Raw genomic sequence first — 20646 nt, forward strand, 5'->3', positions numbered from 1 at the left:
TTTGGAGCAGACAGCATATGAATACGGAGCCCTACTCAGACCTCAACAGATTTGCAATTGCCAAGAACAACAGTGTTCTCTCCAGCACCACTGGAAATGTCACAACTGTCAGGAAAGTGTTGTTCGAGTTGCAGTAAAGATTACTCAAAAATTTGCATAGAAAACCTACTCTATTTGGAACTACAGCAAACTTGATCTACGTCAGTAAAATACAGGGTGCACTTTCCGAAAATCTAGCAATACCGTTGCCTTTTAATAAACATAAATGAGGCAGTAACTTTTGTTTACACGCATTCATTTTTTTTCCCCTTTACTATAGGATATAACTGTTTGCCTAAAAACCATTTATGTTCAAAGAAATGTCAGTTTTATGAAAATATGGTAAAAAATTACATTAAACCACTTCAATATATGAATCCACAGTGACAGCAGAACAGCACTAGAGCATTTAATGGTACATCTGCAATTCATTTCACTCCATCAGCCAAAAGATGCATTTATACTGTAGCTATTACATGTTGAGAAGAGTTTAAATTACAAAACTTGAGAGAGCTTCAAAGCAAATCTTAATCTAAGCACCTTGATCTTGATGGCCCAGTTAAAAAAAAATAAGATAGAAGAGACCCTCTTCAACAAAATGTAGAACAATTGTACTTAAATAGAGTTATTTTTAATTTCCTTTCATAAATCAATTAAATGTACCAACCTGGGGGTTAGAGCATTTTATTTCAAGGGACTCAAGGTCGACATGGAGGCAGACAACAAATGAGTGTCTGGATTCTGGACCCGAAGCAAGCAGTTTCTGTGAAGTAACAGCTAAAGTAGAAGTACAGCCCATTGGTTCCACTAAATTAAGTGTCATCTGTTGTCCAAGAAGAGTATATATACTGAAATGATGCAGACTAATAGTCCACGGAAAAGCATCACCTAATGATTAAAAAGAAGGAAAAACAGTTAAATAGTTGCATAATAAAAACTAGGCAATTATTTTCTCAAAACTCAGTAAAGGCCTTATCCTAAACATCCTTACAGGGCAGCAAGTGCAATCAACAACCATTACATCGATCCCCAACTCTCACAAGTGTAATTTAACCATCAATTCTATTCTATACCTTGAAATCTAAACAGCAGCAACAGATTTTTTACAACTTCAAAAAAATTGAAATCCATTGGGAATTTTAACCCCAAACTGTGAACAAACGCGTACAACATAGTCTTTAAAGAAGTCTTTTTGCTTGGTATGATTTTCCTCAAAATGAGGAGTATCCTGAAAACACTCCCTACTTATTTCAGCATATGGATGGCAGAGACAGTTCCTTGCATTATGTACTTATACATGCTGACAGGTTTTAATGCTAAAAAGGAGAATTATCTTTCTTTCAAAAATGTACAGCTTGCATCTCAAGAGAATAGTGTCACAGAGCAAAGGCTATCCCAGTGCACTGCTCTGGTAAGCAATACCTTGATCACAGTGCAGGTCTTTCCGCTGCCTCCACTTCACTCCCTAGGAACAGAATGGTGATGGATTTTCTAAGAAACAATCACTACAGACATACACTGAGCACTTCATTTCTTGTATTTAGGAGGCAGCCTACCATGAATCATTATCAAGAATAATCAGTGAGGGAACTGGCAGAACAGCAAAATGGCTGCAACTTTGGTACAATCCGTTTTCTTTAGATTATCAATAGATGGGAAAGAAAAGGAAAAGATACAAAGCAGGATGACAGAGAGAATTATTTGGATAGGTCTTTAAAAGGCCAACAGGAACTCTTTTTAGTGAGGGGAAACCTTCAACAGCTCTGCCAGCTAGAATTGAAAGGAACTGAGAACACAGACTAAGGAAATTGAAGCAGAATCCCTGTGGTGGGTTGATCCTGGCTGGAGGCCAGGTGTCCACCAAAGCCACTCTGTCACTGTCCATCCTCAGCTGGACAGGGGAGAGAAAAATACAATGAAAGCCTCGTGGGTCGAGGTAAGGACAGGGAGATCACTCAATTACCATCACAGGCAAAACAGACTTGACTTAGGGAAATTAATTTAATTTATTGCCAATTAACATCAGAGTTAAAGATAATGACAGTACGATAATAAGAAATAAGAACAAATCTACAAACATGTTTGCCCCACCCCTCCCTTCTTCCCGGGCTCAACTTCACTCCCAATTTTATGTCCCTCCTCAGCGGCACAGGGGGACAGGGAATGGGGGTTGTGGTCAGTTCACCACACGTTGTCTCTGCTGCTCCTTCCTCCTCAGGGGGAGGACTCCTCACACTCTGCCCCTGCTTCAGTGTGGGGTCCCTCCCACAGGAGAGAGCCCTCCACAAACTTTTTCAACATGGGTCCTTCCCACAGGCTGCAATTCTTTACAAACTGCTCCTGCATGGGCCCTTTCCATGGGGTACAGTTCTTCAGGAACAGACGCGGGTTCCCTGCGGGGTCATGGGTCCAGTTCTTCAGGAACAGACGCAGGTTCCCTGCACGGTCATGGGTCCTGCCAGAAAACCTGCTCTAGTGTGGGCTCCTCTCCACAGGTTCACAGGTCCTGCCAGGAGCCTGCTGCAGCATGGATTCTCCACAGGGTCACAGCCTCCTTCAGAACTTATCCACCTGCGCTGGTGTGGTGGGGTCCCCATGAGCTGCAGGTGGATATCTTCTCCATCATGGACCTCCATGGACTGCAGGGGGACAACCTGCGTTACCATGGTCTTCACCACAGGCTGCAGTGGAATCTCTGCTCCTGCATCTGGAGCACCTTCTCCCTCTGCTTCTTCACTGACCTTGGTGTCTGTAGGGTTGTTTCTCTCACATATGCTCACTCCTCTCTCCCAGCTACTATTGCACAGCAGCTTTTTCCCGCCGCCCTTCTTAACTATGTTATCCCAGAGGTGCTACCACCATTGCTGATGGACTCAGCCTCGGCCAACGGCAGGTCTGTCTTGGAGCTGGCTGGCATTGGCTTTGTCAGACATGGGGAAGCTTCCAGCATCTTCTCAGAGAAGTCACCCCTGCAGTCCTCCCCACTACTAAAACGTTGCCACACAAACCTAATACAATCCCACATGTGATAACTGGGTCCTGGAGAAAGAAGGTCTGCAAGAGACACTGAACCAAAACCCAAAGAATGCTAAACAGATGTGAGGAAAATGAGACAGTGAAAGATATGTGGGTAATTCTCATTTTACCTGAACCAGATATGGTTTTTTGCTCTTTAAAAGTATAAGAGCATAACAATTATTTCAGGTTTTGGGGTTTTTTCCCTCTAAAGAAAGTCTTCATCATTCCATTTATCACATTTTCTGCTGAGGAAGTTGGGCCTTTTTATCCTCACTTGAATGATGGGGAATCTGCGCCCAGCATGTGAATTTTCAATCCACCAAGAGAAACTGCCTCCCTCGATTCAAAGTACCATAGAAGTGGCTGGATGCAGTCTCAGATCCAAACACAGCAGGCTGGTGAGCATCCACAAAACTCAGCCTGGACTGAAACAGTCTTCGTCTTTGTACAGAACGCATTCATTTGGAGGAAGAGAAGGAGGAAAGTTCTCCTTCCTATATCAAAATTCAGAAGATTACTTGGTATGAGGTTTTATTTTTCAAGATTTGGGCCTGGAGTTACGGGTAAGAAGAGTCCAAATTAATCTAATACCCCAGAAGCATGGGAGCCAGTCTTGAGAATCAGAACAGATGATGACAGACAAATGCAAATGTACACTGGGATGGACCCTTGGAGTCTCACGGGGTTATAAAGAATTCAAACCAGTGTATTTAAACAATATATGGAGAGTGTGTTTGCTGCCTGGTGTGGCCTATGTTCAACACTGTCCTGCTGAGAAATCACATCACTAAGAAATAGCACAAATTAAGTGTTAACTGTGATTATTTAAAAGAAACTTTAGAAAAGTTTTGAAATTAAGATAAAGCTGGATCCAATCATGTTTTTACCATATTATTTTACTAAAAGTTTGATTTTTCCTTCCACAGGTGGCACCAGCAATAAATTTATATGGTCACGAGTATAGATCAGGAAAGTCTGTGTGTCTCATCCTAAGAAAGAACTGAAAACTTCAGTAGTTTACTCTGAAGCTATTGCATACTGAAGAATTCAGCTCAGCCAAAGTAACTTGAAAATACTTTGGAAAGGTTTCAAATTAGAAATTTTAAAGTAGTTAACAATCTGTATTTTTTCCAAGTTCAGTCAGCCAAGAAATACAAAATATTAATTGTAATAGATGGAAAAAAATTCAAATGCGAAGTCAACTCTAATGACATGTTTCTAATTACTACGCATGAACTTTCTTTTTCTCTGTGATCACCACAGTAAATTAACATCGCTTATATTTCATGGATTAGAAAGAAAGAATCTCCAAAGAAAATACTGAATGTTAATTCTACTATGCTGCATACATTATCTACCTTAAAAGGAAAGCACTGATCAAATTTTATCAATGTACAGAAACCACCATATACTGAACAAACACTGTAGTAAAGATATGGTAAATTTACAACTATAAAATTCCCCCTAATGTCATCAATTACCTCTTCTTCAGCTGCATACACACTATGTGACCATTTTAACATTATACTGGAACTGTCTACCTGATAAGTCCTTGTTTTGTTGTTGTACCTGTGCTTGCTTTAATTGTTTTTAAAAAGACTGTACCTTCATTCATTTGCAGATTGGATTTATGAAACTATTTAAATAATAATTCAAAGTGCCTGAACATCAAAAGCAACATTGTTAATAGGATTTCTTTCAAAAATTATTTATTAGTCAGAAGAAAGGAAAAGTCAGCACCACGCTTGGCAGATATTTTCTCTACATCTAATCTTCCCATCCATGTATGCTATTGTTTTCTCACCTAATTGCTGAGATTCTTTTACACTGAAATATTATAAGCAAACCTGACATTGTCTTCAGTGGAACTAGAGCTCACCCCACATCTCTTACAGGCAAGATCATAAAAGATACACATGAAAGACCCCTAGTATTGTTAAAGATTCTGCTTAATTCCTCATCTACCGCTCTCATAAATCCTTATATTTAATTTCTTCAAACATTACTACTGATCTTTTACTGACTTAAAAAAACCTTGCAAATGTATTCATTAAGGTATTTCAACTGTTTTGATAACTTTTTAAATTTATAAATACCACTTTCAGATCTTTGGCGGTTGACTGACGCAATCACCAGACAACTTTCAAAGAATTGGCATTCATCATTTATCTGCTAGTCTCCTTTCCTACAGAGTGTGAGAGTTATTTTTCCAATATTTATAATTACAAATTTTTGCTACAGGCAAGCATGTTCTCTGGTAGTTATTTGAAGCTAGAGTTAATGCTCATTATAAGCCTTTCCATATACATGACATACATTATTGATAAATGTCCTTAACTATTGATAAATGTTATATATTTGCTCTTACTTTTATATGACACTCCTCTTTGGTTTAAAAACCAGATTGCAGAAGTGGCAGTTGTACACAATGTTGTGTATACAACGCTGACAGTTGTACAAAAGCGAAATTTTGTTTGTTTAAAATTAGTAATCGTAGGAGAGAGATCACAAAAGCTTTATATGATCTGGGATCTATTCCCAGGCTTGCTAAAGGTATCCTTTGCAGTCTTCAAAAAGCATCTTAACTGCTCTGTCTTCATTTCCCTTTCTGTACCGCATTGCAGGGTCTTTACTTGGATTTCCAATGTGCTCACATTCTCACGTAATGTGAGCATTGCACATGCAACATTTAAAAGAAAAAGATATTACATTCATTACATGTCAAGGTCACCGTTGTACTTCCTCTCAGTCATGCGACAGGGAAGCAGCTGCATGCCTGCATAATCCTAGGTGAACCCAGTCGAAAGCCCTAAGGGCTCTGCCCAAGTCCAGAGCTCACTTTCAGCAGATGAGATTTAGTTCCATGGACTTCAAATGTAAGGACAAACACAGAGGCTTTTCTAACTTAAACCCAGCTACCAGAGAGCTCTAACAGCTGAACAGAACATTAACAAGTTGTTTATGAAGAACTTCATTGCTATTCAGATACTGAAGAATGTCACTAAAATGGGAGAATAATTTTATAAGGTCATTAACCATAACAGATAAGTTAAAGACAATAATTACCATGTTTTACAGATGGTGACGTTGAATATAAACTCCAACAGCACACTATTTGAGTTTCAAATATTCATCTTACAATTTACAGAAATTATTTTTCAGTTATTATATTGCAGTTGCCTTTTTAGCGGATTTAAATCTATATGCGTCTATTATATTGTAGTAGTTTATGACCAATACATTTCATTATAATTAATTCACACACTAGTATTAGAAGCCCTAATTTTCTATTTCTCTACAAGTCACTTGACAACTTATTGAGTTTAAACATATGCTACAAAAATTGTGAGGTTATATAATTTGCCATATTTCACAAACAAAAGCCATCTCAGATTTAAATGTTTGGAATACAGTGATTTACATGATTGTCAGTATACTGCTATCCATACGAGAACGTGAATATGATAATCTAGCAATATCAATAACAATTTCAAGATACTTTGAACACTGATTTCTAAAATGTATTTTACCATGTCTTACCTATATATCTATGTCTTACTGTATCTGACCTAACCAAACATTTTTACAAAGATGGATTCATAAAAGTTACCGGTATGAACCCAAAGAGGAACATTTTACATCTGCCAGCTAAGGATTATTTAAAAAAAAAAAAAAAAAAAAAGAAAGAAAGGATTGAAGCAGGGAGAACAGACTAAAAAACCAGTAACTAGTTTAAGAACATGAGTGGAAGCCAGGAAAAGATTCTAAATTAAAATAATTAAACTTCTAAATACAGGAAGATTTCATAAATGCCAAGATGTTCTCATTATTGCTCTAAAACTTGGTGCTTTACCCAAAGCAAAATGTTAGTTCTCTTCATGTCTTCAATTTATTTTCCTATTACAACTTTTTAAATTTTTGAAGACCACTTAGCAGTCTAGAAGTCCTGATCATAACAACATATTTTATCCAACTAGAATTTTACCACATTTTATCCTACCACTGTAAGTTGGGACTTTGAAAGTATATAGATGAATTGTCAAGTATTTGAAGTTGGATGTACACAAGCATGCACAGAAAGTCATAACTCACCCTAAGCAGTTCTCTAAACATTTCTGTTCTGCTCAAATTGAGTTTCTATTTCGTTTCTTCTTAGTAACTATTTTCCTTAAAGAGCAGCTACAAATAGGACAGAGGTCCCCCTCTTCACAAGGAGCCAAAATGGAGAAGACAAGGGGCAACAGGTATAAGTTGCATCAAGAGAGGTTTCATCTTGATATAAGAAAGAAATTTTTTACAACAATCATTTTTTGAACAATCATTCACTGGAACAACCTCCCCAGGATGTGGAGGTTTTCAAGAAGCAATTGGACAGGGTGCTGGATAATCTCATCTAGGCTCCCTTTGCCATAGAAGTTTGGACCAGATGATCAGCCAAGGTCCCTTCCAACCTGGGCTGCTCTATGACTCTGTGATTCTATTTTAATATACTCAGTGAATACTACCTCATGGATCTACCATCTGATTGATTTGAACTATAAAGATAATACTTAATGTAATTTAATACCTTCTAATGAACTTATTTAGTTGCATTTGTTATTCAACAGAAGTCCAACAGACTGCCTTGTTCTTTACATAGATAAATCCATTTCTGTTCATATGTTTCTTAGTATGACTGAGCTAAGTTACGGTTCTGAATTGAAGTACTAGATTTAAAATGTTCTTTGAAGTATTCCTACAAACTATAATTACCTCAGAAATGTATCAGAAGTCTGAAAACAAATTGAAAGACCTGATTATGGGATACTGTATAAGCTATTTTTACAGTATGTTGACATCTTGAGGTCAATAAATCTCTGTGAATAGGCTGCAATATCCCCAAATGACAGTATGACTATGCTCCCTTTTCCTCCTTTTAGTTTTTCATGCAGTAAGAAAAATATATGAGTGAGCACACAGCTTTCTTAAAAGTAACAATGCATCCTTATAAACAAGTTTTTTACTTATATCTTCTTTATAAAAGAAGGAATGATTCAGAAAAATAGTTTCCAGAAAAGCAAGGTTGAATAAATATAATTTCAAAGAGATGGTAACATGTCTTAAGAATGACACTATGTCCCTGAAGTTTTGTTCAAAGACACAATGCAAATTAAGAGACTCTCCCAATAAAACTCCATAAAAATTATTTACCTCTACATGGGGAAAAACAAAGAAGGTGACTTAAAAGCCTTGAAAAAACCTTTTTAATAGTCTGTTTAAGGGGGAGTTTTGGCATGGGAGAAGGCAACAGCTCCATTAGAGAATCAAAAATATCAAGATTGTGAGAACTTCTGTTTGGCATTATTCCCAGAGCACAAAGCCACACACAAATTCCTTACCATAGGCTTTATCCCAACCAGGGGGATTCTTTCTCTCACTAGGATCTTTCCTTCAAATCTGGGTTTGACAAAATTCAAATGACTTCTTAGTTTCATAAATGGTTTAAATTACATCATCAGTTTAAAACAAAAGACTTGGGTTAAATTTATCTTTTATCTGTCACTTTGATTAGCAAATTAGATCATTCCTACTGAAAGTTAATAAGAAAAACACATATATCTTTCTCTCTCTCTTTTTTTTCTTTTTCAGTCGGCAGCCTCTCTAATATGACTTTCAGTATTAAAAATTACAATTTTATTTTTGTTGCTGTGAGTTAAGGTAAAATACAGGAAGGAGAAGAAGGGTCCAATATAAGTGGCAGAACAAAGGGAGAGGAAAAACGCTGTTATATATCCAAACGAATTTCAGATGTGTTGTGGTTTAACCCAGCTGGCAGCTAAAAAAACCACACAGCCGTTCGCTCACTTCGCTCACCCCAGTGGGATGGGGGAGAAAATCGAAAAGAAAAATGGTAAAACTCATGGGTTGAGATGAAAACTTTAACAGGACAGAAGATGGAGGAAGAAGAAAATATTATTATTATTGTTGTTGTTGTAATAGAAGAATACACATAACAAGTGATGCGCAGCACAACTACTCACCAACTGAAGCCAATGCTCAGCTAGTTCCTGAGCCACACTACCTCCTGGCCAACCTCCTGTTATATACTGAGCATAACATCATATGGTATGGAATATCCTTTTGGGCAGCTGGGGTCAGCTGTCCTGGCTGTGTTCCCTCCCAGCTTCTTGTGCAACCACCCACCTTCTCGTTGGCAGGCCAGTATCAGAAGCTGAAAAGTCCTCGACTGCTTGGCCACAACTAAAACATCAGTGTGTTATCAATGTGATTCTCATCCTAAATCCAAAACACAGCATCATACCAGCTGTTAGGAAGAAAATTAACTCTATCCCTGCTGAAACCAGGACAAGATGGCAGGAATAGAAGTAGCTCTTGAATGTGCTTTTGACTTAATTTTTCATAGTATACCCTTTATAATTTTTTATATTAAAAAACCCCAGAAAACAGAATAATTCTCCCAGAAAATGCTGTCACAAAACCAAAGGAACAATTGCTGCATCTCCCTCTCTTCACCTTAGAATGAATACACAAAACAGCAACAATTCTTTTCAAATAATACAGTTCAAGATACACCAATGTACTGGTTTTGGCTGAGCTAGAGTTAATTTTCTTCCTAGTAGCTGGTATGGTGCTGTGCTCTGGATTTGTGATGAAAACTGCTGGTAACACAGGGATGTTTTAGTTATTGCTGAACAGTGCTTGCACAGCGTTAAGGTGTCTTCTGCTTCTCACACCACTCCACCAGTGAGTGGGCTGGGGGTGCACAAGGAGTTGGGAGGGGACACAGCTGGGACAGCTGACCCCAACTGACCAGAGGGATATTCCATACCATATGATGTCATGCCCAGCACATAAAGCTGGGGGAAGAAGAAGGAAGGGGGGGATGTTTGGAGTGATGGCGTTTGTCTTCCCAAGTCACACACGTGATGGAGCCCTGCTTTCCTGGAGATGGCTGAACACCTGCCTGCCCATGGCAAGTGGTGAATGAATTCCTTGTCTTGCTTTGCTTGTGTGTGGCTTTTGCTTTAGCTATTAAACTGTCTTTATCTCAACCCACGAGTTTTCTCTCTTTCACTCTTCCGATTCTCTCTCCATCCCGCTAAGGGGAAGTGAGCAAGTGGCTGTGTGGGGCTTAGCTACCTACTGGGGTTAAACCACAACTGGCATTTCCATGAAATTTTAAACTTATTTATGAAGCTAGATCTCATGGGTGCCATTGAAATAAACCCAAACCCCAAGACTCAAGACTGTTAGGGGTACTTGTCTCACCTATATCCAATACACAATTTTTCATACCAATATATGTAGAACAAGATTTTTACATCAGTATTCCTTCAGAAAACTGCTGGAAATCCATTTACCATTTACTTTCATAATTTTTAAGGGCTCTATTTTTTAAAAAATTGAACAAACGTAGCTTTTCACTTGCTAGGTCCTTTACAGCTTCTCCCCTCCTTTCACTTCTCAATCAGTTGCAGAATGTTAAAAGCTGATTCTTCCCTCAAATTGGTCTACAACTCAACCGTCTATAAAATATTAGCTTTTCAAATAAGAACTACTGTACTTTTTCTCATCCTTAGCCCATGTATAAGAGCATCCCCCCTGGGAACACTTATACAAACCTTCTCAATTTTTTTCTTCAAATCTCTACAAAAACCTTGCTACAATCCCTATAGACACAAAACAGAACGCAATTGTTGCTTATCATGATGACAAATAAAGTCTTTTTTCTTTTTTTTTATAGTCTGCTATATCTATGAATTTCTCATCTTCCATTGAATCACAGAATATCTGAAGTTGGAAGAGACCCACAAGGATCATGGAGTCCAACTCCCTGCTCCTTGTAGGACTACCTAAAACTAAATCGTATGACTAAGAGTGTTGTCCAGGCACTCCTTGAACTCTGACAGGGTTGGTGCCGTGACCATTTCCCTGTGGAGTCTGTTCCAGCAACCAACCACCCTCTCAGTGAAGAACCTTTTCCTAATGTCCAGTCTGAATGTTAGATCCAAGACTTTTTTTGGCCAGCAAAGGTGGCATGAGAAGATTATCCTAACCTGACTCCATCTTGTCTTAGAATTCACAACTCACTGCCCCCTCCTGCTGTGTCAAATGACCTATGGCTACACAGTAACTCAAATGACAAAACCAATGAAGGTAAGTAAAAATTGCACTTCTGAATTCTTTTGGCTTCAACAAACATACAAAATGTATCATGGAACTAGCTATTTGATGATGAGTTTCAATTTTACCTCCATGGGGCAAACCTTATCATTAGTGTTTCTAGTCATCAATAATACATAACATACAGCTAAAAAAGCAGCACAATATCAGAAGTGTTCAAAATAACATGAAGATAATTTTCGTAACAGTAAAAAATGGAAAATAAAGAATAAGCTTTTTTAAGTTTATCACACTACCTTCTTCCAGGATGGGTCTCAGCACAACAAATGGGATTTCCTGCAATGGTTCCATGTGTTTGTGTCCAGCGCTCATAATCTTTATCTGGGGCAAACAGACGACAAGTGTGCCAGGCATACTGGCCTGTCCGTGGTACCAGCTTCGCACAGTCCCAGGAATGTCACCCGATACAATAGTACTTGGGGAAGGCAGGCTATCATTCGGAAGGAATACACAACAAGATTGCACTTCAAGCTGAAAAAACAAAGCCAAGAAAGATTTCTCAGAAACAGATTATCATTTTTTCCCATGATGTGGAGTATTCATCTTGGTAAAAAATCTCAAGTTACTCATCCATGACAGTTGATTGAAAATAGCCTTAGCTTTTCGCTGAATTAAGAGGAAAGATGACACAAAATGTTGGAAAATAATATATTCATGTAAATTATGATTACGGAGCGGAGGGAACAAGCAGTGTGATTTTGGTCTGTAAATTTGATCAGAAAGGTGTTGCCATATAAACTGAACATACCTCACAATAAAGCTGAGAAAGCCCTCCTCTTTTTGCAGTTCATTAGCTTTTGTTAGCAATAGCTAAGCCTCTAGAACTAACCAACATTTTATACGTTGTAACCTTCTATAAAGACCTATTTCAGGGAAAATTCTGTCCTTGCTTTGTAGTCAACAGTAATTAGCATGTACAAAAAGACTAATCATCAGATAAACTAGGAAAAACATAAACTTTAGTGAAAAACTGACTTTAAAACAAATGGATAGGTGCATACATACACAGGGAGAAAGAGAAATGAATGAAGTTCACAGACTTTATACAGCTTTTGTCCTGTTTTCATTGCAAATCAGCAGTAGTGCATATGGTTTCATATGAAATAGCACTTTTTTGTTCCTTATTTTCAAGCAATGCTGTTACCCTGATACATTTCTGACCCTTCTGCCATTTCCTTATGAGCTTCTAGCAAGGCTGAGTGAGCCCAGACCAAGAACTGAACTCCTCATGACTTGTTAGCTCAGAGGTGGTGTAAGCTCCAGACCGTTAGTCTTCCTTGGCTCTTACAAGTAATATTCTGCACCTGGGTATCAAATAACCCTAACAGCTTGCACACTTGAATGCTTTGTTAGGCGAATACAAGCTAAGATTCAGTTCAGTTCTTCACATTGTTTGGACAAGTCTAGTGTACAAAATGTTGAATACGAGATGTTATTTGTAGCTGTGATAAAAGAACATTTGTTTGCTGTAAACTTACGTAACAGAGTCTTTCAATTTGACAACATTAAAGACATCACAGCTTGAAATTGATAACCAAGGTTTGTACTCCATACCCTCCCCTGAAGGCTAGTAGTCCCTCAAGTCCACAATAGTGTTTGCAATAGGGCTGGAATTCCCCAGCACTGTAAGTGCTTTGCCAGCCTAGTGAGGAGAACACAGATATTCATCTTTATTTCAGCATTTGTGTGCCCTTTTGCTTAGACAATCTGACAAGAATTCACGGCAGAAAAATATAAGTAGAATTTTGCAAAAATAAATACATTGTTACATGCAGTCTGTGTTTGTTTCTAGTTTTAGAACTGTTTGAGTTGTAAAATGAAGTTAATTACATCTTTGATAAGTAGTTTATTGATCCAAGGTTGCAGAGTGTACTTTATTTATACTAGATGAAAAGCAACGGTGTATTGTTACAGATGTAATAGATTTGGAATTTTTTTTTTAAACTGGTAAATTAGTCATTGTGTCAATTTGCAAAGATTTTTACAGTGACACATTAGATCGTTTTCTGGTCTATTAGCAATAGGTTGCAGGTCAAGCCATGGTGGGATAATGATAAATAGATGACAAAACAGTTATGATCAGTATAACTTTTGTATTATCAGCGCATTTGCTGAGTAAACAGTTTATAACAAATCATTCATTCTTCATATATATATATATCCATGATGATTAACATCAAATGCTGCCTGGATATACAAACCATGTGGTAATAATAATCCAAAAATTCCACCAACTTGGAGAGATACTCCACTTCATCACATTACCAGCAGCCAGATCTACAGGAGATGTTTTACAAAGTACTCTTGAGAAGAGATCTCAATACTCAGTATAGTTTTTACACTTAATTTACAGTTCAGTACAGCTTTGTACTGAAGACAAGTTCTTCAAATCATTTTTGTTTTGTTTTACTTTGCCATATCAAGAATATTGAAGTGGAATCACAACAGTTTCACTCCTTCAAATGCCCGAGGGAAACTCCTGTTTAAATAGGCAGCTACTTTACCATTCATTTTCCAACAATTGAACGGGAGATGGACCATGAATTTTGGTGGGGTTTCCATGACAGCATTAGGCCCTCCACGTGTAATCTTACGGATTTGCTTACAGACATAGTTTCCTTACCTGTGTTTCATTTAAAGTTTTATATGAATAAATGAATTTTGCAAAACATTATTGCAGGATTTCAAAGGCCAGTGCAATGATCATACGGCAAAATTCCACATTTTAGGACAAATCATGCAATTATTATAATTACTTAAGAAATTGCCGACTTGGATGCACAAGGGCCCAATAAGTGCAAAATTGAATTGAACCTGTTGAACTCAGAGGCAGATTCTGCTTCCACACAACTACCAACTTCAATGGAATTTGTGTACGTTTATCTGACAGAATCTGCAGATCTGTCTAATAACAAGTTCCAGTGAAGGAATGGAAGAGTGCACCTAAAATGATGGAATTATATGTTGGACAAAAGTGAGAATGTGCACTACAGATTGCTTCACCAATCGGAAAGTGCTTTAAAATATATGTAGTCCAAATTCTTAAAATTAAACTACATCAATAGCATATATTAAAGCTATCATATAAATCTTTTTACACTTTTTAAATAACTGTTAAACTGTGTGTCTAAAATTGTGAATTTAATGTAAAATGTGACTGATTTATGTAACTGAATATAAATCTGCAGCAGTAAATCTTGCATTAATGTAAGGATCTGACAATCCAAGGGAAAGAAAATGAAGTAATCTGCCAGTAAGAAGTCCTCAAGCTGGGGGTCAGATCCTGTTCATGGAAACCATCTGGTTGGGACCCTCCAAGCCACACCAAACACAAATGATCTTTTAAAAAAATATCCTATTCATTAATGCTTCGCAGCTGCACTGAGTGTTACTTCATTTTTCCATGGCAACATCCTTTCTGTTTCAAGGATCTTATTTCAGTTTTGGTAGCAACGTGTTCTTTTGCCAATACTGAACACATTCATGTGTTAAAGAGAAGGAATTATTACAAATTCTTGAAACAGAATCACCCCCTATTTTCATTTCTATTATGTCAAGGCCTATACATACTAAGTAACGTACACTAATGATAAGTCAATGAAGCAAGCCGTATTTTCCCTTCTACTTTTAAAAACTTATGCAAAGCATATTGCTCTAAGCTTTTACTAATATGTAAGCCTAAAAAAGTGCAATGACTTTAAGACTGTTGTATAAAAAGGCAAGTATTAAGTTACTGGAATAAATGGAGTATTTCTAATTCATATTTTATAAAAAGAGAATGTTGCTCGATAGAGAGAATAGTGAAATATATACTGCAGAAGAATCAGGTCTTCCTAACTGAGGGGGGTGGGTGGGAGGGAGTGAAATAAAATAAGTGACACTCCACAGTTATCCTGCACAAGTGCAACGAGGAGGGACAGGTTGTACAAGAGTCTTTACAGCCTTTCATCATAGTGATACCATAAGGAGATTCCCCTCCCTAACTCACATTTTACAGCTATACAAACCAATTAGAGGCATTGAAGATGATCCACAAGGTGACAATCACATAAAGATGTCTCCTGGGAAGTGGCCTCTCTCAGCATTAACCACCATCCATCTTCTGCTTTTGGCAGAAAGGTTAATGTGTTTTTCTGGGAGTTTCAGGTACAGAATATAATCTTGCAATGACTCCCAAAACTGCAAAGAACCACCGTTACACATGTCATGTAGGGGTTCTGGTTATAAGACCATCCCTCAGCCTCTGAACACCCAAATTTGCTCTTCCCAATGAGACCATCTGCGGCTGAGCCAGACACGCGCTGTTGGTTAGAATTTAAAAAGGCAGGCCATAAAGTCATGTTTTGATGTTACACAAAAAGTAAAAATTATATAAATGTAAAGCAGAGCACATGAGTAAGAGAACTAAGCAAGCAAACTACCTGTACACACGAATGAGTATAATAAGGATCAGTTGCATTTTCTTCGACCACTTAAAATTTGTCTTAGCACTACACAGTATTCCTATTCTTTTCTAAGAACTCTTGATTTTAAAAAGTTTTTATTTAGTTATTTCATTTTTTGTCAGTTTGTGGTAAGTAACCAACTTAAGAAACCATCCTGTCTCGTAACTGCTGAGTAACTGCTGATAGCTGTAACTGCTAAGGTACAAGTCAAAGAATCTCTTCCTGACCCCTGAACACAAACCACTGTTCAAAGAACAGGAGCTTTAGTCAATCTCATCTTTACATTTCTGTTCTTTCAATCAATGTTTCACTTTGACTAAAACTTTGTATAAGTTATAGGCTTTAAAGAAAATATTATTTTCAATAATTTCAGGAAACAGACTCATTTTTTCAAATAATTTCAGGGATATTTAAAGGCACGTGGAATATCTGGCTAAGTTTTATATGTAATAATTACACTCTTATTTAGCTGGCATTCATTGCAACATTATTCATTAATTCATTTGCTTTTAATACAGATCCATCATTGTTCTCACTAGAATTCAGCATTAACAACCAATTAAAAATAATTGTGTTTATACTGCTCCACAATTTTAGCAACTATTAGCATGAAGAACACGTGGAAAGTGAGTATTACCCTCCTACACAGTGTAACTGCCAAAAGACTTCAAGGCTGCGTATAAAATCCTATAACAACTAAATAATAAAAACAACTTTTTATAGTTAAGTATGAAAGTCTTTTCACTTAAATACTAATAGGTTACCACAACTCCAATGCACAAAATCTTCATGCAATATTCTGTCATGAGCAAGCCAGGGCTAGGGCAAAGTGAGTATCAGCTTTGGATCCAAAATAAACTTTCCAGTTACTTTGGTTCCAAACACATTTACTTACTCAAACATCCACTAAAAGAATAATCCTTTGATGATTTTAAGTTATGGAGTTCTGTTTTATCTGACGACAACTACAGACTTTTCTGTTCTACAATCGTATTAATAAAAGATCCAGGAACATGAAAATAGCTTTAAAAAAACCTTAGAGTCTAAGCGCTCCAGCATTTAACCAGACAAAATATTCTAGAAATTTGCCTTTTTCATGCCAAATGATAATAAAATAGAGAAAATCTCTATGAATTTAACATATAAATGTATTTATGTGTTTAATAAAATGCATATTATGTTTAATAAAATATACTGTACTTGAATTGAAAAACAGAGTCATAACCCTCATCATCTTATCCTCTATATATTGACTGCACAAATTTTAGCTTCCCCATTTAGGCTGGTCTGGAAGGAAAAAAGCTACTTATATGCATTTGTGTCTTGAAAAATATATATTTAAATAAAATTAGACATAGGGACTACTAGCAATAGTTAAAGAACAGTAAGCATATCTATAAATCTGACATATTTCACTAAGAACGACTACTGCATATTTGTTTGGAAGCATGTTCTTGGACTTTTCCTATGGTGTTTCCTTGGAGTCTGTTGAAACTTTTCACTGGTAACATGTATTGTCCTTCTGGCAAGATATTGGCATCTACTTTACCAAGTATAATCAAAGCATAAGGATGAAACACATGAGAAGCATGTAAATTGTTGTATGAATTCATAGAGCCATTTAATTTCAACACAGATAAGAACTAAAAATACAATTTCATATTCATACTGATGAATATCGAAAGCACAAATACCTTACCAAAAAACCCCCCAAAAGTAAATAAATCTAGAACCTCAAACCAGAACCAGAAAGAGTATCTAATACAAAAAAATCCTCTGCCAGTATTAGCTCTAATCCATGAGTGTATTATGTCAGAGCAGCGATATAGTCACAAATTACTCTCTGAGAAAACATGTGCCTATCACAGTCATTAGTTTTCATCTTCACAAAAAAAACCACTAGTTTGAACACAACCTTTTTTTTTCTTTTTTTTTTTTTTTTTCAATTTGGCAACAGGCAAACTTCATTTTTAGCTGGTCAGTACCTTAACCATTCTTCGAAAGAAATTCACTTTACTGGTTCCTCAAGTAACAGAGCATACCTTGGAAAAATCTATGAGCAGAATATGTTAGTCCTGATTCAATTTTTCCCATTTATAAAGGATCCAGCTCTTATCATCATCATTATTATATTATTTTTATTATGACTCAAACTGCAAGCCTCATTTATTCTGGGAGTCTCATTGTGCTAGATACCACCCAGACACAAAACAAAAATACAGTGCTCCTTCAAACACCTTACAAATTATCTCTCTTGACTCCCCTTATCTAGTCGTTTTAATCTCCAGTGGTGACAACATTAAGAAAGGAAAATAAGCAAAATGCTCATGAAACAGTGATGAAAGGGCTGGCTGAAAACTACTTAGTAGAAAGCATCTCCTCAACTTCAGTATGTTCTGCAATCAATCAGGTCTGAAGTTCTTGCTTAGGCAAAAGTTAAATTTTCAAACTTTCTAATATTTTGAACCCAAAGTACTTTCTGTTTGGAAGAGGAGTAAAACAAACCCAGGTTCCAGGATGAGCCTGTATATAAATAAACATATTCCTTGGTAGCAAGAAGGAACAGGCACAATTACTTTCTGTCAGAAATAGGGTGGTTTGAGTAATTTTTAACTTTATTTTAACACAAACCCAGTTTTGCTACTATATGCTGGTATACCATAAAATACCAATCTCATAGGATATCCTGTTCAAAAGGCACAGATGAAAATAATTCTAAGTTAGGGTAATTTCTAAGCAGGCACTTTATTTATCCTTGGAGAAGAGAGTCCCAATTCCAGCATTTCTAAGCCATCTAGTTAAGATCATAATCTCAACACTGGACTTCTAACATGGCTTTTTTCATGTATAGCACGCGCATATACTACTACATGAAAACTCTGCTTTTACTGATCAGCGATCACAATCTAGAGCAGTCTAGGATGAAATGGTTTAATCCGAGTGGTCATCTACTTGTCCTTTATAAAAAGGTAGACAAGTAAGCAGCTGAACCATCATATTGTATTGTACACCCCAAGAAAGTATTTATCATACACTCTTTCCTCAAATATTTTTAAAAGGAAGGTATTCTGCAAATCTAACTATGGATAAAAAGGTGTATAACTATGTTTATAATACAGAAAAGTGTAACAAGCATTTTTTCTTCATATATATATTTTTTAAGGATCTTCTTCTTAGATATAAAAAGTATTCTGAAAACTAATACTCTAAAACCAAAGCATTCTTGTCTTACATTACCAAAAATCTATATTTTATTTTTCATTCTCTAAGACTTTGAAACTACTGAAATAAGACAATAAAACTTGGGAGCTCCTTTAAAAACCCTCTAATAAAAAGCACTAGGATGCATAAAAAGAATCATAAAGTTTGGAAAGACATAGGTTTTTTTCACTTCCTTTTCATCTTACCTGAAGTGTAAGGCACTTAACTGCATTCCACACTATTCCAATAAATGCCTTCATTCTTTCTTCAGGACTTCTGCAGCTTTCAGATGAGTTCAGCATGGTTTTCACAGGAAGTGACAAAGGACGAGATTCTAATGCAAACAACAAAACTCACTTACACAAAGAATACATAACTAAGTAATATACTTACTAGTAGCAAAGAAAAAGATTACTTATTTTGAATTCTAAAAGAGATTTCCTCTCTACTACGTATCTCACTATGCATGTAATAATAGCATGTCTGTTATTAGTTTTAAACTCAGCAATACAACTATATCAGTTAAGCCTGGTGAGAAACTCAATGAAGTGAAATGCTGAAACTTTTTTAACGTAAACTGCTAAGAAAATATTATGAAAAATGCTTGATCTAAGCAAATTAAGACAGTTTTCAAAGTGTGATAACCTAATTGGTGACAAAATAGCAATCTAAGAGGTTTTCACATACATTGCTGTCAGTGTAATCTAAAAGAGGTTTTATTTTTCTAAACTAATTGTAAGAAATGAAAGACAGCCCATATGAAATTACAGCCTTTGATTTGTTTTCTTTAAAAAATTCACTTAAAAACTGATTATGCTTCCAAAGAGGCATAAAAATTAAACCATTTTCTTACTTTGTCAAGCTTAAACATACTAAAGTATGAAATATTTCAGCAAAATTCAACGTTTTCTAGTAAAAAGAAAAATTTTTTAAATTATTAGTTATTTAGCAACATGAACATGGAAAGATTTTAGGTAATAGAAGCATTTAATTGAATATGAGCATAGTACAACTTCAAAAGAGGACTAGTGAGGACATCAAGTAGTAACTACAAATTCATTAAAGACTGTATGAGTGGTACATAGCTCCTCCTCTCATCTCGTACAGAACATCCTCCTCCTTATGTTTTGGGATACCCACCAAATTGTTGTCAGCTTCTTTAACATTTCCAGTTTTGGCCTACGTGTTGTTGAGCTGACAAAACTGCAGGAATAAATGACGAAGTCTTCATGACTTCATTTTAAACTAAATGGAAATCAGCATAAATGTGACAATTTATGTCTCCCAATTATACAGCTAGGAGAAATCTGTGGCATACAAACTACAGAAAAATTCTTAAAACAAAATTACGCTATCAAGTGAACTCAGGTGAGCAAAAGTATATGTCCCTTGATATGCATTGCTGGGTCTTCAGCTAGTTTTCATCATGCAAGGAAACATGCAAGGAATTAAAAATGAAACATCTGAGAGGCGAATTTCTGCCAAAAGTGTGCAATGTTATTGCGACTTGAGGAATTAATTTGTGACATTTTTCCCATCAAGGCTAGAAAAGACCAGAGTTGATTAATATTCTCGACAAAATCCCTCAACAAATAGTATTTTTAATGATCTGAAAAGAAAGAGAAGCATTAACCTTATTAAATTGATGGGGAATTAAAAAAGAGAGGTGGTCAAAAGAGTGAAAGAGAATCTTTGTGACTGCAGTATAATTAGTCCTCTCAGATATTTCTGGCTCCAATTATGGATCTATTAGAATGAT

At 36.4% G+C, this 20646-nt stretch overlaps 1 protein-coding gene across 7 annotated transcripts in view; it reads right to left on the reverse strand.

The window, feature by feature from the left end:
• VPS13B (vacuolar protein sorting 13 homolog B) overlaps positions 1-20646 on the reverse strand; it is a 485973-nt gene that overhangs the window by 224427 nt on the left and 240900 nt on the right. For all 7 annotated transcript variants that reach the window (XR_008575696.1, XM_054815083.1, XM_054815086.1 and 4 more), the window contains 3 exons: positions 19094-19221; positions 11478-11712; positions 707-927 (listed from right to left, as the gene is read on the reverse strand). Coding sequence is in view for 6 of the 7 variants with exons in the window: in XM_054815083.1 (XP_054671058.1) it covers positions 707-927; positions 11478-11712; positions 19094-19221 (584 nt within the window). In the remaining variant the exon portion in view is untranslated. The remainder of the gene's footprint in view (positions 1-706; positions 928-11477; positions 11713-19093; positions 19222-20646) is intronic.

The sequence above is a fragment of the Grus americana genome, chromosome 2 (assembly GCF_028858705.1).
Source record: "Grus americana isolate bGruAme1 chromosome 2, bGruAme1.mat, whole genome shotgun sequence".
NCBI lineage: Eukaryota > Metazoa > Chordata > Aves > Gruiformes > Gruidae > Grus > Grus americana.